The 18752-nt window shown below is 36.8% G+C and overlaps 1 protein-coding gene across 1 annotated transcript in view; it reads right to left on the reverse strand.

The window, feature by feature from the left end:
* The window catches only part of LOC136759096 (dynein axonemal heavy chain 6), a 95329-nt gene that overhangs the window by 75703 nt on the left and 874 nt on the right, over positions 1 to 18752 (reverse strand). The window contains exons 2-16 of the mRNA XM_066713932.1: positions 11433 to 11588; positions 11015 to 11151; positions 10662 to 10795; positions 9994 to 10152; positions 9778 to 9893; positions 9100 to 9267; positions 8572 to 8681; positions 7906 to 7968; positions 7124 to 7274; positions 6608 to 6739; positions 5377 to 5630; positions 4810 to 4948; positions 2670 to 2847; positions 2048 to 2135; positions 160 to 260 (exon numbers count right to left, since the gene is read on the reverse strand). Of these exons, the coding sequence (XP_066570029.1) occupies positions 160 to 260; positions 2048 to 2135; positions 2670 to 2847; positions 4810 to 4948; positions 5377 to 5630; positions 6608 to 6739; positions 7124 to 7274; positions 7906 to 7968; positions 8572 to 8681; positions 9100 to 9267; positions 9778 to 9893; positions 9994 to 10152; positions 10662 to 10795; positions 11015 to 11151; positions 11433 to 11588 (2086 nt within the window). The remainder of the gene's footprint in view (positions 1 to 159; positions 261 to 2047; positions 2136 to 2669; positions 2848 to 4809; positions 4949 to 5376; positions 5631 to 6607; positions 6740 to 7123; positions 7275 to 7905; positions 7969 to 8571; positions 8682 to 9099; positions 9268 to 9777; positions 9894 to 9993; positions 10153 to 10661; positions 10796 to 11014; positions 11152 to 11432; positions 11589 to 18752) is intronic.

Below are 18752 nucleotides of genomic sequence, written 5' to 3' on the forward strand. Positions count from 1 at the left end.
GTCAGGAATCAGTTTCTACAATATGATATTAATTTGGGGAAATTAAAATTGTACCTCTATATTAATGACTAACACTTACCAGCCATTTGCTTCTTACAAAATATTTTAATATGCAGCAGGATGAACAAGAAATACAGCCGACTATTTGAGGATTCTTACCAATTGTTTGTTCAAATCCATTTAACACCTGTTGTATTTGTAGAGAAAAGTCCTCAAGGGAGGGTTGAATAGACATAATTGCACACGGTTTTGTATGAGAGCTGAAAAAGGAGGTGAAAACACAAAAAGAGAAAGAATGTGGTTACATTTAAAAAGTGTGTATTATTGCCGAGTTGTTTCAGTATTGTACTAAGTAATAAGAATATAAGAACATAAGAAAGTTTACAATGGAGAGGAGGTAATTCAACCCTTCGTGCTCGTTTGGTGTCCATTTATAGCTAAGTGAGCCAAGGATACTATCCAGTCTATTTTTAAATGTTCCCAAATTTTCAGCTTCAGCCACATCGCTGGGGAGTTTGTTCAGATTGTGATGACTCTCTGTGTGAAGAAGTGTCTCCTGTTTTTTGTCTTGAACGCCTTGAAGCCCAATTTCCATTTGTGTCCCCAGGTGTGTGTCCCCCTGCTGATCTGGAAAAGCTCCTCTGGTTTGATGTGGTCCATGCCTTTCATGATTTTGAAGACTTAAATCAAGTCCCCACATAGTTTCCTCCGAGTAGGACATTCCCTTCAAACCTGCAATAAGTCTGGTTGCTCTCCTTGTCTTTAAGAATAAAATGTATTTGTTTACCTTATCTTGGTATTTTTGTCAGTAGGTATAGCCACATACAGTTAATCAGAGAATAATACAGTTTGGGGAAAAAGTATTTGATCCCCTGCTGATTTTGTATGTTTGCCCACTGACAAAGAAATGATCAGTCTATAATTTTAATGGTAGGTTTATTTTAACAGTGAGAGACAGAATAACAACAACAAAAATCCAGAAAAACGCATTTCAAAAAAGTTATACATTGATTTGCATGTTAATGAGGGAAATAAGTATTTGATCCCCTATCAATCAGCAAGATTTCTGGCTCCCAGGTGTCTTTTATACAGGTAACGAGCTGAGATTAGGAGCACTCTCTTAAAGGGAGTGCTCCTAATCTCCGCTCGTTACCTGTATAAAAGACACCTGTCCACAGAAGCAATCAATCAATCAGATTCCAAACTCTCCACCATGGCCAAGACCAAAGAGCTGTCCAAGGATGTCAGGGACAAGATTGTAGACCTACACAAGGCTGGAATGGGCTACAAGACCATCGCCAAGCAGCTTGGTGAGAAGGTGACAACAGTTGGTGCGATTATTCGTAAATGGAAGAAACACAAAATAACTGTCAGTCTCCCTCGGTCTGGGGCTCCATGCAAGATCTCACCTAGTGGAGTTTCAATGACCAAAGAGAAATACTTATTTCACTCATTAACATGCAAATCAATTTATAACTTTTTTGAAATACGTTTTTCTGGATTTTTTTGTTGTTATTCTGTCTCTCACTGTTAAAATACACCTACCATTAAAATTATAGACTGATCATTTCTTTGTCAGTGGGCAAACGTACAAAATCAGCAAGGGATCAAATACTTTTTTCCATCACTGTAAATATTGTATGAGTGATATGAGTTGCATTTCTACAGTGCTGTGTAACAGTTAAACCAGTACTGAACCAGTACTGTAATTCAGTAGTTTGGGCAACCCTAATAGACATATTTGGCAGAAGGTAAATGGGGTTTATTGTGACCTAGACTCACTTGACAAAGGGAATGATGACCTGGCCATGACGACAAAGCCATTGGAACCCCCATCCCCAACTAGGTGGATTGAGCCAAGGACCTGCTCCAAAGGTGGTGTTTGGGGTGGTAGAGGGATGCAAAGCATTGAATGCTGGGAATGTGCGAATGATGCCAGATACTTATTGGGGGGGGGGGGGGGGGGGTTGTCCTTCGGTTTAAACCTCCATCAAAAGAGTAATTCAAATAAATGTCAAACATCATCATCATCATCCAAAGCAAATACCTTGGCATGGCATTTTCCTCCTCCTCTACCTCTTTCTCATGCTCCATTTCTTTGAAGGGTTCTTGAGATGGGAGAACACATTTAATTTCTATTTCAGAAGGTATAAAATATACATTATTAGCCTGGAATCAAAGTCTAGTCCTCCCATAGAACAGTATGCAACATTGGTAGAACATAGTTTTCAGTAATTTAGGGAACATGGACCTGCACTTTAAAAATATAAAAGCAAGCTGTTAACAATGGAATTATTTATTTAAAAAGTATTTATGCAGAGTAGCAGCTGACTTATTATTAATCATTTGCCTATATACTTAAATAATGTTTCGGATACAAACTTGAAGAAACAGTCAATATGAAAAATCTAAACATGTTCAAAGACTAAGGTTTTTAATGTTTTTTGTGCTAAAGAAAATAAATCTGATTGGAATTCAAATAAATTACTTTTTCAAATCATGTCCTTCTCAGTCTGATGATAGCTTACTCCAAGTTAATGAACAAAAGGAAAACAACTAAAGCTTACTAATCTTTCTCATCATAAAGAGCATTAAAGAGAAAAACACATCTATCTTTGTGTCTATTTCCTCTTTTAACACCATGATTGATTATATCCCACAGGGCTTACTGTCAGTTTTCAGCACCTCTTCCACATCAACACCAGTCATGTCATTAGATGAGACTTTCTCACTGTGGTTGTCTGTGAGGGCCGGAGTCTCATTGACAACAGTGAGCACAACACTGACTTCAAAGACAGCCTCAGCTACTTGTTCAAGCTCCTTCATTCTCTTTATATCTGCCAAGACCTGCAGATCACACAAGCATGAAAGTCAAGAAGTTGCACAATACAGAAAGTACAAACTATTAATAGCTGTCAATACAAAAAGAAAAGTTCTGAGAAGAAGTCCATTTATCCAACTTTCTAAAGTTGGGTTTGAATTCAATTGGTTTTGATGGTAAGGATTTAGGTTTAGAATGAAGCTTGATGGCTTTTCTTGTTTGATACCAGATTCCTCCATCTACCTCTTATACAGTGAGGGAAAAAAGTATTTGATCCCCTGCTGATTTTGTACGTTTGCCCACTGACAAAGAAATGATCAGTCTATAATTGTAATGGTAGGTGTATTTTAACAGTGAGAGATAGAATAACAACAAAAAAATCCAGAAAAACGCATTTCAAAAAAGTTATAAATTGATTTGCATGTTAATGAGGGAAATAAGTATTTGACCCCTTCGACTTAGTACTTGGTGGCAAAACCCTTGTTGGCAATCACAGAGGTCAGACGTTTCTTGTAGTTGGCCACCAGGTTTGCACACATCTCAGGAGGGATTTTGTCCCACTCCTCTTTGCAGATCCTCTCCAAGTCATTAAGGTTTCGAGGCTGACGTTTGGCAACTCGAACCTTCAGCTCCCTCCACAGATTTTCTATGGAATTAAGGTCTGGAGACTGGCTAGGCCACTCCAGGACCTTAATGTGCTTCTTCTTGAGCCACTCCTTTGTTGCCTTGGCTGTGTGTTTTGGGTCATTGTCATGCTGGAATACCCATCCACGACCCATTTTCAATGCCCTGACTGAGGGAAGGAGGTTCTCACCCAAGATTTGATGGTACATGGCCCCGTCCATCGTCCCTTTGATGCGGTGCAGTTGTCCTGCCACTTAGCAGAAAAACACCCCCAAAGCATAATGTTTCCACCTCCATGTTTGACGGTGGGGATGGTGTTCTTGGGGTCATTCCTCCTCCTCCAAACACGGCGAGTTGAGTTGATGCCAAAGAGCTCGATTTTTGTCTCATCTGACACCCAGTTCTCCTCTGAATCATTCAGATGTTCACTGGCAAACTTCAGACGGGCCTGTACATGTGCTTTCTTGAGTAGGGGGACCTTGCGGGCGCTGCAGGATTTCAGTCCTTCACAGCGTAGTGTTTTACCAATTGTTTTCTTGGTGACTATGGTCCCAGCTGCCTTGAGATCATTAACAAGATCCTCCCATGTAGTTCTGGGCTGATTCCTCACCGTTCTCATGATCATTGAAACTCCACAAGGTGAGATCTTGCATGGAGCCCCAGACCGAGGGAGACTGACAGTTATTTTGGGTTTCTGTTGTCACCTTCTCACCAAGCTGCTTGGCGATGGTCTTGTAGCCCATTCCAGCCTTGTGTAGGTCTACAATCTTGTCCCTGACATCCTTGGACAGCTCTTTGGTCTTGGCCATGGTGGAGAGTTTGGAATCTGATTGATTGATTGCTTCTGTGGACAGGTGTCATTTTCACAGGTAGCAAGGGGAGATTAGGAGCACTCCCTTTAAGAGAGTGCTCCTAATCTCAGCTCGTTACCTGTATAAAAGACACCTGGGTGCCAGAAATGTTGCTGATTGATAGGGGATCAAATACTTATTTCCCTCATTAACATGCAAATCAATGTATAACTTTTTTGAAATGCGTTTTTCTGGATTTTGTTGTTGTTATTCTGTCTCTCACTGTTAAAATACACCTACCATTAAAATTATAGACTGATCATTTCTGTCAGTGGGCAAATATACAAAATCAGCAGGGGATCAAATACTTTTTTTCCCTCACTGTAATCATGCCATAAAACACTTTGTTTTTGATCTGGGATTGACTGAAAGTTAAGATGTTTTGCATGAGGCCTTGGTAAATAAATACTAATTCATTATGTTATGTTTTTGTCATTGAAATCTATGAACGGGATTCTAATGGCCAATGCACACTACGTAAAACACCTAAAAGTTAGCAACATTAATAATTACCTTATCAACTGGATTCAAATACAATTGGTCAGGACTATGGCTTCCACTGCAGTCAACCACAGTGTGTGCATTCAATGAACCTTGTAATGTGTGGCCATAATGCTCATATTCATGGTTTGCATCCAACACTTCTGTTTCCCTGTCAGCAATGGAAATAGAATAATTCAAATACTGATCTAGCCAGCAAATGTGTCATTTGTATGAATTATTTCAAAATTCAAATACAATCTTACAATGCATGAATACCCAAATCAGAAAATAGAAATGCACACCAATACAGTTTAACTTATTTTGTCATTTATCATAACAAAAGAATAAACACACTGAATGTATTGATCTAATGATTCTAAATGTAATGAATTTAAAAAAAATACACTGAATGTATTGATGCAATTCATTTAAATGTAATGAACTGAAAAAATAAACACACTGAATTTATTGATGTAATGACTGATGTAATTAATTTAAATGTAATGAATTGCGAACTAAGAAAACTATTTAATATGAAGCCTGAATGCACCCAGATTAATTGTGTATTATTCCACAAAATTTACATTTAATTCTTACCATGGCACTTTGACTATTTTATCACTTGCCACTTCACTTTTGTAAGAGGCATCAAGAAACTCCCGGAGATGGCAGACTGCCAATTTCACTAGGCGGCAAAGCATCTCCTCGAAGATCTTATCCACAAGTTTCAGGAACCTGCTAAATCTGGGTACGATATGACGCCACTCTGCTACCTCTGCATACAAGGGTTTGTCCACTGAGTGCTTAGACACAGGTGAAAACAGCCTCTGGGCACCCTCCTTTTCTGCCACCTTCCGCAATAACAATATCAAACATTAAAATGCTGTATACATTAAATGCAAAAATGTTAAACAACAAGTCAAGCAGGTCAGTTTTTTTCCCTTTCTATAAATTGTAAAAGATTCAGTCTTAAAACTGGATCATCAGCATTGATCATAACAGGTGTTACCAGAAAGAAAATATGCAGGACTGAGAGAGAGTCTAATTGACTGTGACCTACATCCCAGTGCTGCTTATAGCAATATAGCAAAAAAGCTTCTTAAAAGACTTCAAATTGCTGATTATGTGAAACTGTGGTGGAGAAACAAAATAGCATCACAAAGCTTTAATGCCCATTGGTTAAGCCTTGTGCACTGAAGCCCATGTGAGAAAGATATACTTCAAAATCCTAATTTCCTCACATTCAAGAGGAAAATTTTGCTGAAATAATTAGAACACAACATAGTCGGAAAAAGCAATACTAGGATCTGTGACAACAAAAATAAATCAGATTATATAAACTATTTTTTTTACAGAAAAAAAATAACTCGTACAGGAGGAAAAGGCACTACTTTTTCACCTTATGTTCAGATTAGGCTGCCAGAGTCTTGATTACATATGGGGTTGTTGGATTGTTAACATTGTTGCTTTTCATATTTTGTAATACATGTGACACTTTTTTTTTTTTTTACTAGTTTTCTCATATAAATTTTGCTGTGAAGAGACTGCATTTTAAATGAGTCATAGAATTCTGCAATAGATATAAACTAAACTTCACAAAGACCAGAATAAAATCTCATCAATTAACTGAACGCAACAACCAAGTAATTCAGACAAGCTGGAATTCAAGGATAAATGTATGTAACCGTTTTTATATGGGATTTATTGAAAAATGCAGAATGTATATCGGCTGATTTCGCTATACTTAATAAGGTACCAGCAAGTATCCCTCATCCTAATTGACCATCAGAAGCAGATTCAGAGTCAGATGGAAAAAAGCACAGGTTACCTTTAAGAAGTAGGAGCTGATCACCTCACCGATTTCACCATGAAGGCTTTCAAGCTGGCCAAATGCATATTTACACTGTTGAGCTTGTGCCTCACAAAAGCTCTGTAGTGAATACGTACAAGACTTATTCACCTAAAAAAAAAAAAGCAACACTGAAATGCATATCTAAATTATGCACATATTACATGAATATCTATTTATGCCTTTTTTACAAGGTTAGAATACCTGTTGCATGTTTACAACCATATTTTACTCTGAATTGAGGATACATTCATTTAAGATGTTACACACGTTTAATTGCTTTTCTTTGAAGTGTGCGAATTGTATTTTAGGATGGATGGATCATGTTTTCTCAGGCTACAAGACTATGTATAAAATGTGTTATTGACAGATCCGGCTTGACTGTGAGTACAACTGATACCAGAAAGTTACTAAGAACTGGATGTATTATTAGTTTACTCCCCTCCACTATTACACCCCAGTGTACTCTTCAAATAATTACATGTTAAGAAATACTGTGCAGCCTGCCTTTATCAATACAATGGCTCTGTTCCCACATCCACTTCTGGCTTTACTGTCGCTGGCTGCCTCACAGAGTTCTCGGATTTGCACCAAGCACCTCTGAAGAATTTCATCAGCAAAAAACAGATCTTTGGTCAAGAGAGTTCTAAAGATAACAATAAGATTAAAAATACTGTAAATATTTAAACAACAGTTCAAAGTAAACAGAGATATGGAATGTGTTAATAATACAACTCATATGGAGTGTTGATGTTCCTTGTCATGATAAATCACTCTTACTAATAGACAGAGTTAATCTTCTTATATTGAGATTGAATATACAGCTCTGGAAAAAAATAAGAAACCACTGCAAAATTATCAGTTTATAGGTATGTGTTTAGGTAAAATTAAATTTTTTAAACTATAAACTACTGAAACATTTCTCCCAAATTCCAAATAAAAGTATGAATGGAATGGAATGGCTGCCATACATGTAGAGATTTGCAATGGTCTACATTTTTTCCAGAGCTGTATGTAACTTATAATGGTATGACAAGAAAATGTGGCACTTGTTCTTATAAATTAATATGTTAATATTATTTATCAATATATGTATAATTATTATGACTTACATTTTAGATAACATTTTTGTCAGAAAACAAATACAGAAAGAACACTTAAAAATTATAAATACTTCATATGCTATACACATAACAACAAAGCTAAATTATTTTGTTATTACGCTACAATTAAAGTTCTAAAGGCTACCTGATGGAAAAATGTGGTACATTGCTTACTTGCAGTTATTTGTCTTTGCGCACCAAACATTGATCTTCCACGTAGTGAATGCTTTCCAAATTCTGAAGTAAAGCAGAAAAAGGTTAACGATAATATTATGGTTATTAAACTCACCTCAGACTAACAGATGACATTTACATTTCTATTTGAAAGGATTCAAAGGAAAGGAAATTGGACCCACATGCACTACATTTGCACACACTGGGATTTAACCTTTAAGGAAATAAATACTGATGTTCGGGGGAGGGGTCTGACTGTATACAATCAAAAGCATCTAGGGCAGCAGTGCTAGCAGTGCATTTCAGTTCACAGTTTAAATTCTTAATGTACATTTTTAGCAGCATCTAAATATAGACACTATCCACAAGCTTCCACCAATTCACTAAAAAGGTTATAGGCTAAATGCTCCTTACACATCGCTGCATAGTGCTTCCTCTATCTAACCCTAGGGCGTTATTCTTCTTTCCAGAAAGCAATGTCCAGTTTGCTTAGAGAGCAAGTTAAACCCTCACATCTGGACATCCAGGCAAATATCACAGCCAACTGGGATAAAGATTCCCTTTTAGGAAACACACAGGTCTATGAGATGTTTAAAATGCTGGAAGGGGGTAAGATTAGATTGGTGTTTTTTATTTAATACATTCAGATGTCACGCTGTCTTGTACCTGAAATTTGCAAATAATGGCAGCTGGAGGATCTTGTTGAACAAATGTCTTTCAGCCAGCCAGTCCATCACAGGCATGATTTCACAGCTCTTTTCTTCCAAGGGTGACACCTAAAAATCAGCAGTCATACAAGCTCATATTATGGTTTCCTGAAACAATATTTTCCCTGTTGTTTCATATGTACACAGATCAATGAAAACCTAGAACAGCAGTATATTATATATATATACTGCTATATATATAGCCTACTGTATTCTTTATGGAGAGAATATGAATACCAGGACACTGTGCATCCTATTCTAATCACTTACTTAATTAAAATAGGACACAAATTGAAGTTCAAAAGTGCTATTGGAATATGTTTTAAATTTCCACTTGCCTTTGAAGGTGTTCTTGTCTCTAGGGGCTTTGCCAACTGTGAGGTAATAGGTCTTCTGAGATCAGGCACAATTTACACATCAAACCTTTCATGCATATTCGATAGGAGAAGCAAATATTGCTTTAAGCCAAGAATCATGTAACACATACCTTAGATATATAAGACGCACTCACAGTCCAGTACTGAAGGCTCTGCTTGGCAGTGCTGGCAGAAACAACCTGGAGGTCATATGGATTATAACAACCCTTTGGGTCATTTCTTTGTTTCAGAAGGCAGTATACATACTCCCCTGTATCTTCTGTCTGGTTGACCTTCTTCTGTAGAAAAAATAGATGGAAAATGTTCTGCTATTTAGGGCCATATTAAAGCAAAACCTTGACCCACCACTAATAGCAAACTATATACCTGTTTTTATTAGCCGTTATATTTATGAATATAAGAAATAAGCCTCTTATAAACAAAATTAAGCTACCACCAAGTATTCTTCTCATTAGGGTCTGTGGCAAAGTTCTAATTTAAATCCAGCCCTAATGCTTTTACATTTTTTCCTCTTTTTAAACAAGTGCTAATACTCATTAACGGCATTCATTTATTCATGCATTTTTGCCACAATGACATGGATAGATTGTAAAATGTGAATGTATTGTGTACATAAAACTGATACTATTGTAAAGAGATCACAAATGTTTGACCTCCAGACCAGTTCAGAAGTGAACTGAATAAAAACAATCTTACGTTTCTCAAGGAAACTCCATACTCATATAGTTTATGGCAGCAAATCCATGAATTTAGCTTCAGATCTTAAACATTTCAACAAAACAACAAACCTTGGCTGAATCTTTTGTGCGCGCACTGGTCGTGTTTTGATTGGGAAACTCAGTAGTCCAGCCTAACTTCTGTCTTAGCTTTAAAATATTCTTCAGAACACAGTCATCCTCTGGTTCTGTACATAAATAAGTAAAATACAATAAGTAAATTAAAAAATACATACATACTTACATAACATTTTATATCAGACAAATCATAAGATAAATTTGCTGTACCCGTGCTGTCGTACTGGACATCCATAACCTTATCTCCTTTATAATTCCAGGTGGTCTGGATTACGGGAGCTTTATGAATCTGCTTTTGAGGTAAATAAATCTTCTTTGGATTAACTGGCTCCCCGAGGGCTTCTACCTTAGAAATGTTGTCACTACTGGCTGCAATAAGAAAAACTTATTTTTAATTATTTAATTTTGACAATTCATCATTCATCTTCCAAAGAATAATATCAATCTTATCAACAGGGTTTTAAAATCCCACTTCTCTGTTAAAAACATATTATCCAAATGTGTATTATGCATTTGCAATCAAAGCAATGTGGATATGCATCTTTATGCTACATGGATTTGTAGCAGTGACTTCATGGACAGTTTATTTACTTAAATGTGATCCGCTTACCTCATAGTGCATCTAGATACAGTATATTACAGTTTAAGGCAACACATAGAGAATAATCTCCTCAGTATATTATTTTAAAAATAAACACTTTCTATTAATGAGATACATTGTCTTTATGAATACGACGTTCAATATGTTGTGTAAATTTCACTTGATGACTATTTTGACACCAGAATTAGTACATTTTCACAGGTTTTAATTCACACCCTACATTCATTAAGTTTAAATGTATTTTTGTGCACAACACTGTGAACAAATGTTAACTTACTTTTGCTTAAGTCAGTGGCAAACTGAAGGCAGGGATGTGATGTCAGTTGTGAGGGTGAAGCTTTTTTATGATCATTTTTTACCAAGCTGGAGTTTTTATTCAACTGGCTTGGCTGGCTTCTAAGTCCTAATTTTCTAAAAGGACAGAAACAATATCAATCAAATCATTCTCCTTGTCATGAAGAACAGAAACTGAAAACAGTTTTATATTACAAGTATAAGTACAGTGGACATTTTAAAGTATTTTATGCTCTTTTGCAAATGAGTATGTATGAATGGAAAAAAACACTCCTAATGCACAAGTACAACAGTTGATGAGTTGCAAAAATTGAAGTCGTTGAAAGCATGACTTACAGATAAGGAAGGACTGTCTCTTTTTCCTGCTCAGTCTGCTTTTCTTTCTGCCTCACATCTTTTCTGTGCATGACAGTATCAATCTTCCCCAAGCTCTTTTCATCAATGAGCCTTTGAGGAAGGCTTGGTGAAGAAACCTGGTCATTAAATAGAATATCAATTGTGCTTTAATAAAATATTATAACATGCTTTTTTGTGTTTGTTTCAAAACAATATATATATATTTGTATTTCCACTACAGCTTCTAATCCTACTTTTTTCTGAGTCTGGAATATCAAAACCAATGAACCTCAAAACCTCTATAATCCACATATTGCGCCTGAGAGCAGGTTATTCATTTAATGTAAAGAAAGTACCCCTTTGAAGCCAGGTTTGATTTTCCTTTTTATACAGTAACTACAGAACATCTCATGCTTACCTTTGGGGCTTGCCTTAAATGAACATTCACTGAGTGTACTGTTCTCTCACTCTGGAACCCTCCCAAGGTCTCAGGTTTAATGTACAGCTGTGAAGAAAGATGATGCTTTGCTGTATTCATGCTCCTTTCATTGTTTTGATTCAACTGGCTTCCATCCTAGTAAAAATAAAATTATTTTAATTATTATCAGTCTAACCCTTGTTTGGAGAAATTATGGCCTTACAAATATGTATGTGCTCAACGATATGCAATTAGCCTTTCATGTGTGGTGAATGCAAACACTCTGACGTTAATGTGTCATCCTCGCATCACAGAAAAGAAGGACATAAGAAAACAGCAGGGCCTTCTTCCCGTCTTCACATGTGGTACTGGACTGGTGTCCCATCTCTCTCCTGCCCTTAGCCTTTCAAACTATGACCTACTAATGTGTCAACGAGCACAGCAAGACTTGAGAAGCTGGAAGTAGAGATTTTCTCACCTTTAAATAATCTATCTGGTCTATGAATTACCCTACATCTGTTAGATAATGATGATGCAGTTAGTTTTAAGTTATTTAAGCTATTTACCGAAACACTTTCCTCTAGTGTTGGAATTCTCTGTAATCATTACATTATTTGTCACTTAGCAGACGCTCTTATCCAGGGCGAACCATTTGTACCCATTTATAGAGCAAGTGAAGTACCTTGCTCAAGCACTGCTCCCAGGGGCTGCACACTGCATGTTTTTTATATTTATATATATATATATATAACACCAGATGTGCTGATCGTTCTACATGGCATAGTCTTGCATTTCACTATTAAAAAATACATAAGGAAATAATTACCTCTATTGCTAGTTAATTGAAGAAAAATAAATAAATAAATAAATAAATAATAATAATAATAATAATAATAATAATAATAATAATAATAATAATATTATGTAGTTCATTATTGCACTTTGCATATTTTACGTATCATTGTAAATTATCAGTGTTTGCTTGTGTAACAGAGTTGTCTACCTAAGGCTGTGGGGGGGTGGGAGGACATACCACAGAGTGGGGGGGGTGAATTCTCCATGACAGGAGTGTGTGTGTGGGGGGGGGGGGGTGGACGAATCAGTGGCAGTTTTACAACAGCAACGAGGGCATATATATATACACTATAGTCTAACACCCCCCCTCGTTTGAGTCTCTGCATGGCGCTGTTATTGCGTGGTCTTAGTTATTAAAATAAATACATACACATGTATAGGTTTAAAACAACAGCTTTAAAATGTAGACTATCAATTTTTCCCCTTGATAGGATCACATAAAATGTGAGAAATGGAGGCTGTAAGAGACGAAACTGAGACCAGTACGGCTAAAGCAATATGGGCTTCTGGAGGCGCTGATGCGGAGGGTTAAAACATGCAGTGTGTGGCTCCTGGGAGCTGAGAGAAATAAAGCTGAAGCAGGTGTATTGCGGCTTCTGGAGGCGGCGCATAACTTCCATACAGAGCGCATGAACCTGTCCACATTCTATTACGTTTTCTTTAATACACTACATATACATACATACATAAATACACAAATGTATAAATAAAGGCTCCTTCAAGACATCACATGTAAAATGTAGCCTAACCATTTGCCTCTCCATGGGATCAAATGAAAACCGACAAATTCAGCAAGGGGATAGTGGCTTCTGGAAGCGCGGAGCCCATGGGCTAAAGCACGCCATTTGCGCACCTGGAAGCTGGGAGATGTAAGACTGAAGCAAGTGAATGCTTGCTTCTGGGGGGCTGGGAAGCATAGGATAAAGCAGTGTTTTTATGCCACTAGTGGGGACCTGCGGTAGTTGTTCCATAGAATACAATGGGGAGCTACACCGATCAGCCATAACATTATGACCACCTGCCTAATATTGTGTAGGTCACCCTTTTGCCGCCAAAACAGCCCTGACCCATCGAGGCATGGACTCCACTAGACCTCTGAAGGTGTGCTGTTGTATCTGGTACCAAGACGTTAGCAGCAGATCCTTTAAGTCCTGTAAGTTGCGAGGTGGGGCCTCCATGGATCGGACTTGTTTGTACAGCACATCCCACAGATGCTCGATTGGATTGAGATATGGGGAATTTGGAGGCCAAGTCAACACCTTGAACTCGTTGTTGTGTTCCTCAAACCATTCCTGAACCATTTTTACTTTATGGCAGGGTGCATTATCCTGCTGAAAGAGGCCAATGCCATCAGGGAATACCGTGTACATGATAAGGGTGTTCATGGTCTGCAACAATGCTTAGGTAGGTGGTAAGTGTCAAAGTAACATCCACATGAATGGCAGGACCCAAGGTTTCCCAGCAGAACATTGCCCAAAGCATCACACTGCCTCCAACGGCTTGCCTTCTTCCCATAGTGCATCCTGGTGCCATGTGTTCTCCAGGTAAGTGACGCACATGCGCCAGGTCATCCACATGATTCATCAGACCAGGCCACATTCTTCCATTGCTCTGTGGTCCAGTTCTGATGCTCACGTGCCCATTGTAGGCGCTTTCAGCAGTGGACAGGGGTCAGCATGGGCACCCTGATTGGTCTGGCCCCATACGCAACAAACTGCAATGCACTGTGTGTTCTGACACCTTTCTATCAGAACCAGCATTAACTTTTTCAGCAATCTGAGCTACAGTAGCTCATCTGTTGGATTGGACCACCCGGCCAGCCTTCGCTCCCCACGTGCATCAATGAGCCTTGGCCCCCCATGACCCTGTCGCCGGTTCACCGCTTTTCCTTCCTTGGACCACTTTTGATAGGTACTGACCACTGCAGACCGGGAACACCCCACAAGAGCTGCAGTTTTGAAGATGTTCTGACCCAGTCGTCTAGCCATCACAATCTGGCCCTTGTCAAAGTCGCTCAGATCCTTATGCTTGCCCATTTTTCCTGCTTCTAACACATCAACTTTGAGGATAAAATGTTCACTTGCTGCCTAATATATCCCACCCACTGACAGGTGCCATGATAACGAGATTATCAGTGTTATTCACTTCACCTGTCAGTGGTTATAATGTTATGGCTGATCGGTGTATTTCATGAAGGCTCAATGCATATGCCTTTGTTTCTATAGCTACAGGGGCGGCCCCCACTCACATCGATTGCATACAAATTTCTTCTACTAGGTGCTTCGATGCATGTAGAATCTTGAGGATCGGGTGCAATATATCACCTTGAACTATGGAAAGAGATATACTTTGAAATATGCATAAGCATTTATTATCAGACATTAGCATGCAGGCTTTGAAAGCCATTATATTTAGAGTGCTAAATTTTGCTATCATATGACTTCAAAGAGACAAAGCCAATTTTCACACAGCTTTATTCTGATAAATGATGCTTGATTAGAGCTTGATCTACAATCTCAATAAGCAAGGCTAATTATATGTTGCAAGATTCACTACACACTGAAAAACAGACTATATTGCAATTAAACATTTAGTATTACCCTTACAACCTTAGGATTCACTAAGGAAATATTTGTTATGTAGAACATACACATTTTTTCTTATATAATGACACTGCCTACAAACAGATATACATTTATTTTGAGAATTAACTTCTGCAGTAACGTTCCTACAGAAGACATGCCACCTAAATTTGATAAGGTGCGTGCAAGAAACATTCATAGGCAAATGCTTACATTCCACTTAATAAGTATGGAAAGCACTTTTGAAACATTATGCATATTTAAAATAGGTACATTTGTATTTAAAAAAACTACATGTACTAGCCTATATTTAGCAAAATCTCCAGGCCTACTGTTTTAAAACAATATAGGCTAACTTATAAATATATAAAATCTATAGCCTACATCACATACGATATAAAGAAGTCTAAGGTAATTGTAATATTGCTCAAATGGATGAAACTCATTATATTGTCACCTTGGGCAACCTGACTGCTGATATAAATTGTATGCAAATACATTTTTGAAAGTATACTGATAAAACCACTTGAAGATTAGTAATGACAGATTAAAAGTACAACATAAATCAGGCAGTTGATTACTGATGCTTTCTAAAATATACAAAATAACAAGTCTTCTACAATATTTTTCCATATTAACCCATATGCTATATTTCAACTGTATGAAACAAAACATATTCCAAAAATAAAGTCCTGTATTAATATTATATGAATATAACAAGGTTACAAACAAGAAGAGGCCATTCAGCCTGTCCTGCTTATTTGGTTGCTAGGAGCAAGATTACCTTGGATTCTAAGTGAGAATTAATCTTGAATGGTTTTTGTAAATCTATAATACAATAGGCTTTATTGGTATCAAATGTGGCTGTTGCTTCTTCAAATAAAAAAGTTAAGCAGAATCTACCTAAAGCCATGTTGCATATCCCTGTAGAATAAACTAACCAAGCAATTCCAATTAAATGTTTCTACAGATTTATATGAAATGGAAAAGAAAGACTGATGGTATATTTTTGTAAGTTGAATAAGAAATAAATATAAACAAACCCTAAGTGCTTCTTGTAGGTGCTTATACTTCATGGCTCTGTTAAATTCAGATTGCACATGGGCCATGTAGGCTATAACCCAGGGCTTGTTCTTAGTCTCTTCATTAGTGTTCACATAATTTGACACTTACTTTTGATTCTCTACAATTAGTCCATTATTTTGTATTAAAGTCTTTTTTTCTTTTCCTTTAGAAACCATTGCTATTGTAAAGGCATTTCTTTAGGTGTTAGCTCCTACTGTTCTCTCTTAGAACATTTTAAAAATATACTTCACCTCTCACACCTTCATTGTATGAAAAGACTCACTAGATCAATACAAACCTCCTCTTTGCAGGTGTCTTGACAAATTGAGTTAGGAAGCTGTCGTTAACCATTAATAATTTTTTTACAATTTAATCGTAATCCCTAGTTTTTCAAGAAAGGCGTGATACTCCTCTTTCATAAAGTAACCTATAGTTTTGCTTCATTATCCAAGCTCAAGACTAGTTGAGTAAGGATATTTCTATTCTTAATGACTAATGTATAACCCAGATGCCATGGATGTAATTTGTGAAGGTAAATGGAAATATTAACATAAGCTGGTTTCTATTTTATACGTCCTAATTATTTTCTTCCCAGCATTAGAAAGAAAGAAAGTATATATACTATCAGGTTGTAACCTACAGACATTAGTATTATGACCACTAACATACATGCCATAGTATCAAAGCTTCTGACATATAGGCCTATATACGTATACTAACTTACACAGTATCATATACAATAACCTACTTCCCACTACACACAATGCACAATGCATACTGCTCCAGTCCTAGCCTTAACACAACTACTGCTTGGAATAACCCACAAACTACAATTGATACCAACCTGCATACTACCATACAAATATTACATATTCAGTAAAATATTATGCATACATTATTGTCACATAGGCCCCTACACACAAAACATCCTATTTATTTTTGCAGGTGGCTCCCAGCAGGTTTTTTTTGTTAATGTTTCCCCCCAACTAAAGTTGCCTGTTGGCTGTTAATTTCCTAGGTCCTGCTCAGCAAGTGGCTTTGCACATTTTCCAAGGCAATCTCATGTGTCATCATTAACGATGAGTGTGTAACTTTACTTGCATTAAAGGCAGTGAATTACTAACGAGGTGGCTGTTATTGTTACTTAAAGATCAGAAGAGTTATTTTGATCTGCAGGCCAAGTCAGCAGTTTTTCTATCTCTTACTGATTAGGCAGTAAAAAAAAAAAACCTGGCCCTTTAAGCAAAAACACCACCGAACAAGAACTCCATGTCAAAATACAGGGATAGGACTGTACCCTTGGCCCACCTCCCTGGGCAAGAATAATTTGTTTCAGATTAGTAGATATTTGTGTTTCTGTAGTCCAACTGTACTGTTACATTAATAAGCTTGTTTGTTAGATTTTTGGGGGGGCATACATGTGGAACAGACCAAGTTCTGATGGAGGGGTGAAAATGGTTCAGAAGCATTAATACAACAAAATGTATAAAGCAAAATGTCTGAGTACAAGGTTTGTTGACAATTAAAAAAAGTGAACTAGGTTGTTCTGAGTGATAATTTGAGTTGGATTTGTTTAATAGGATCTTTCAAGATTTTGCACGTCCTTCAATTTAGCAACTGCCAAGTTTAAACTATCACTATGTGTTATAGATAGATGATAGACAAAGAGAATCATTAGCCTTATTTAGTAACATTATTAAAACATTGTAATAATATTCTTTATAATTCCCTTATCCAGGATTTCTCCTTTCCAATACATTTCTCAAAATATAATACCTTAATGATTAATACTGAGTCTTAATGATGCAACAAAGGCTATGGAAGACACATGGTAGCTTATATCTTTCTTTTTTATTTTCAGAAGCTTAGTAAAACATTTTGTTACTTTATTGTATGATTAGGTATTGAAATAACTGATTGCAGCCAAGAGCCCTAAAGCAAATCATAGTAAGACCAAAACAAAATAATACCTAATGAATGGTTACGAATTGTATTATTCACAAATCTTGTTAGGTAACCACATAAGAAAAACTATGCATCTAGGCAGAAAGGAAATTAGCATTAAAAAAAATCACACAAGCTGCATTTGTCAGTATAGGAATTTGTGCCTTAACACTCCCCACTGTATTATCCTGCTACTCAATAAAATATTCTGTCTGATAGTGCCCTTATGTTATACATTGAGACAGAAAGTCCCAAGAGGAGGTTAATGAGATGCTGTACATGAATCCAAAAGCTACTGCAATGCCTGAGGGGGAAAAGAAAAAAAATGGCAGGAATTGCTGGACTGACATGAAAGCTGTTTTTTTCCAGTACCACTTCACACCAAAGATGAGTATTATACTTTTGTAATCAAAGTTTATATTTTAATGAAACTGTTATTCAGGAAAGTTGTACTGCAGAGTGATAACTATATGATTGTGCCATGTGAGAATGAAAAGAATAACTTTTTATAATAATGTCCTAATAATCCTTTTCTCAGATTTGAGTACACTCTTCATGCAAGTACTTCCACATCACCTTGCCATCTGCTTAACCTAACCATTTTAGGGAGAGCAGCAGCAGACACTTTGCTCATTAGGAAAATGGTGCCCTATGGCAAGCCAAATTATCATTTAGAGATATCTCTAAATGCATTTAAAGATATCTTCAAATATTTAAAGATATCTCTAAATCATTTAAATATATCTATAAATGATTTAGAGATACCTGAAAACGATTTAGAGATACCTAAATAAGGTGCTTTTTAAAGATATCTCTAAATGATTTGCAGATCTCTCTAAATGAACAAGAAGTTATTTGAAGATCTCTAAATGAT

This window comes from Amia ocellicauda, chromosome 1 (genome assembly GCF_036373705.1).
Source record: "Amia ocellicauda isolate fAmiCal2 chromosome 1, fAmiCal2.hap1, whole genome shotgun sequence".
Taxonomy (NCBI): Eukaryota; Metazoa; Chordata; class Actinopteri; order Amiiformes; family Amiidae; genus Amia; species Amia ocellicauda.